The 3891-nt window shown below is 34.8% G+C and overlaps 1 protein-coding gene across 4 annotated transcripts; it reads left to right on the top strand.

Moving 5' to 3' along the window:
• Positions 1–163: 163 nt before the first annotated feature.
• On the top strand, positions 164–3649 carry LOC140990680 (protein ABIL3-like). Of its 4 annotated transcripts, none has more exons than XM_073460507.1 (10): positions 164–569; positions 1198–1344; positions 1667–1749; positions 1860–2010; positions 2272–2371; positions 2492–2584; positions 2673–2712; positions 2800–2855; positions 2936–3084; positions 3344–3649. In XM_073460507.1, exons 2-10 carry the CDS (start codon positions 1243–1245, stop codon positions 3512–3514), a joined length of 945 nt encoding a protein of 314 aa, XP_073316608.1. In that variant the 5' UTR covers positions 164–569; positions 1198–1242; the 3' UTR covers positions 3515–3649. The 4 variants fall into 4 exon arrangements, with proteins under 4 accessions (XP_073316608.1, XP_073316609.1, XP_073316607.1 ...); XM_073460508.1 differs by having other exon boundaries at positions 164–658; XM_073460506.1 differs by having other exon boundaries at positions 165–771.
• Positions 3650–3891: the final 242 nt, after the last annotated feature.

Below are 3891 nucleotides of genomic sequence, written 5' to 3'. Positions count from 1 at the left end.
TATTTATTTTTTTAAAAAACGATTGTTCGATATATTTTTTAATATATATCAATCAATTTTTATTGATAAAAATGAGGATATGTATTTTGAATTTGAATCTAATAATTAAAAATTATTGGAGAATTATGAAAATTAAGAAAGACACGCCTAAGCCAGTGACGGTCTATGATATTTGTAAGATTATACACAAAACCCTTCAATTTCTTGAAATTTTGCTTGTCGATTTGAGGCGATTTCCTGAAGTTATTGTCTCCGTTTCTGCTCTTCCCCAACCTTTTCAACATCCCACCAACGGATTGAAAAGAATAACTCAGAAAAATTTGTCGTTTTTCATTTGGGTGTTGTCAAAATCTTGGTACCAAAACATAATGGTCACTATCAGTTTACTGGTCCTTTTTTGCTGTCCTTTTTTCATATTTTTTCAAACCCACACTCACTGATCAAGTTGATGGATAGTAATTGCGGGGTGGCATAGTTTTACAGAAAGCATCGTTTTACACGGTTTCGTGCCGTGTTGGTTCGTTGTTTTGTTGAGAAAACGAAGGGTTGAGTCTTTTGGAGTTTTCAAGGTGGGTTTTTTTGGTAGGAATGCTCAGCAAGCTTTTTAATGCTTGTGTACATTAAAATGGAGCTGGAGCCCAAATCTTGTTTTCTCTAGGTTTTTTTCCTGCTTTTCTTGATTTTGAATTCGGAGTTTCTGATGTTCTTTTTTACGGAAAGAGTGAATGGATAATCTTCTGGGAACTTGACAATGGGAGAGTACTTGTAACGGTTAGCAAGATTTCTAGCTTTTTTTTCATTGTTCTCAATGGGAATCCTAGTTCCTTAGAGAAATGGATGTAGTTATCAGGAAAATGCTTCGTACTGGCTCATTCATTGTTTTTAATTTCACGTGTCTTCCCACTAGAAACTCTTGTATTTCTTTTCCTGTCTTGTTCTTTTTAATTCAAATTTATGCATCCAGCTCAAACTCTAACCTGTACGTTAATCCTGCTTCTCTGTGATATGAACTAATTAGTTGGTCTTGTGTCTGTTTTTGTGATAATTAATGCTTTTCAGAATATTGGGATTTGTATTTGTTTCATTTTCTGTTCATCTTGCAAGAACTCCTTGCTCACAAATTTGCATTTTCTTACCAGATTTAAGATTTGAGCCATGATTTAGTAGTTTTGTCATGTTTGTGGAATGTTTTTGCAGCAAGATTAGCACATATTGGCTACCATTATAAGTCATTCGTACTTCATGGCAACAATTACCGCATCTGCTTCAATGCGTCCTCGTGAGTCATGTAGCTACGATGATGTCTCCATGGAGCAAAGCATGATCCTCTCGGATAGTTTAGAGGTTATTAATTGTTTCAGTTAGTTTTCTTTAATATTCTGCTAGTTTGTGGTCCTTGTGCAGTATTACTTCTTTACAGAAGTAGTACTACTCCTGTATCCATGTGAATTAGTTCCGGTTAAAGCTTGAGGGGTAAATGGTGAAAATTAAATATGTCCTTGTATAAAGAAAGTACCATTTAGTGAATGTGGGAAATGGATGATTATGAAGTTGCATTAAGAGACCAGAGACTTGTTATGTTTCATCTTTGTTTAGGATCTTCAATTAAAAATTTTAACTGGCTGAATTTCAATTAGTCAATATAATATAATTTTTGTTTCTTTAGGACTTGAAGAATCTCAGCAAAGAATTATATTCAGCTGCTGAATACTTTGAGTTGTCTTATATGGATGACAACCAAAAGGAAATGTGAGTCGAGATTGCGGCAGGGACTCCATTCCATGTCATTTTTATTAATTTGCTCCAAAGAATTCTTTTTCTCAAAGTTTTTTCATCCTGAAATGTTTATAATTATGTAGAGTGGCGAATACATTAAAAGATTATGCCGTTGATGCAATTGTTAATACGGTGGACCATTTGGGCCATGCCACCTTTAAGGTCAGTTATCTGCTGGATGAAAAGGTCGACGAAGTTTCAGAAAATGAGTTCCATATATCTTGCATGGAGCAGGTAATCTTGCTATTCCTGTGTTTCCAGATCATTTCATGAATGTGGTTGAGTAAGTAAGAATATAGTCATGAATAAAACATTTATTAGTATTCATTTGGTGGTCCATAGAATTATAGATATACTCAGAGATTGCTGCAATAGATGATGTCGAGGTAGCACCTCCTTGCGCGTCAACTGTTACCAAATATGTTTAGAAACAGAAATATACACAGCCTTTGGATGTTTGTATTGATTCTTGATTGTTCCTTTGTGGTGTTTAAGAGATTGCGGAGGTGCCAGTATTACATCGATCTTGAAGGTCTGTCGCAGCAGTCACTAATGATTAAGACTCCAAAGTATCACAAGCGATACATTTTACCAGGTCTACAAACTCATGGATAATGTTATTGTAAATTATATATTATTATTTTAGTTTCGATTTACAATTATAAATATAAATTTTATATATTTTGGCTTAAAAGTTTCAATATTATCGTTTTAGTGGGCGAGACGATAGATGGAGCTGTTCAAGCTAATATAAGAAACCCAGAATGCTGCCTGAATGTTGGAGATGACTGGAATCAATTTAGGAATGGTACTGTACCTAAATTGGCTTTGGTTTCTTTTTAGTGTTGATGCATTTCTATTTTAACCACTTTTCTTATGAGCAAATCACCATGCAGCTCGAGCTACAACCAAAGAAACTCCTCCATCAACGGTCAGGTGAGTTTATGCCACCGAGTTATTTCTAATCAAATTCTGTATGTTTGGAGCTACCAAGCAATGAAACTTATGCTATCACTGTTGCAGCAAAGGGCGCTCTAGAAACTCTTCATTCTCTAGCAACATGCCAAATATAAATTTGGGTAACAGATAAAAAAAATTTATCTATTTTTTCAGAATTTAAGTTTTACGATGTGTTGATTATGTGTTTGCTCGATGATAGCAGAACATCGGACAGCATCTCCTCCCCGGTTTCCTTTTGTACGTCCTAATTCCCACTCGAGCAATACCACATCTCCAAAATGTTCACATCCAAGCACTCCAAATCGTAGCCGGACAACTATCCCAACACCTTCTCTCGGAAGACAAATGGTAGTATTAGATTCTTCTATCATCTAGTAATAAAATATAAAATTATTGTCAAAAATCCCTGGTGCGCAACCCGCAAGCCCTTAATAACCCTGCACCATACTGTGTATTTCTTTGGTAATAGCTCCTCTCATATGTTCCTCGGTCTCTGATTTACGCACGAGGACCATCTTAAAAGTTAGATTTATTGTCCATTTGCTAATTATTGACTCGAATTGCTGACAAAAATAGTTTCTAACAGACTGTTGTCTGAACATTGCAGTCTATATCTGAACCTCGGAAATCTGCTTCAATGCATTTGCATGTTGGAAACAGAAGCCCCAAAGATGGTGAACAGCTTCGTAGCAAGGGTATACGACTTCTCAAGGCGTTGCTTAGTCGAAACAAGCCGAAGAAAGACGAAATGTTGTATACTTACTTAAATGAATATTGATACAAATATGAGCTATATAGATGAAAATATGCAGGAACGCCATTTACACTACACTTCTCCATTTTTCATAGCTTTCTTGAGTCTCTCGTTAAAAGAGAGCTGTCATTTTGTTTTCTTGTCTAGGTTTCAGTTTCACATTTTGTTTTTGAATTATTTTCTTGCACCTATAACTGTGAATTATTTGGAACATATTGGTTGATTATTAATTCAAAATCACTATTTATAATTTGTCAAAGTGTCAGCAAGTTACGAGTTGAAACCTGAATACAGTAAAAAAGAAAAAAGAAAAAAGAGATGAATGCAGGAAATGTCACTTATTAGGGTTCTTCGTGACAATGAAGTATTTGTAATATTTAAAAATAGTGATTATATTTTTT

This window comes from Primulina huaijiensis, chromosome 12 (genome assembly GCF_012295235.1).
Source record: "Primulina huaijiensis isolate GDHJ02 chromosome 12, ASM1229523v2, whole genome shotgun sequence".
In the NCBI taxonomy this organism is placed as follows: domain Eukaryota; kingdom Viridiplantae; phylum Streptophyta; class Magnoliopsida; order Lamiales; family Gesneriaceae; genus Primulina; species Primulina huaijiensis.
This window is presented reverse-complemented; position numbering and strand designations above follow the sequence as displayed.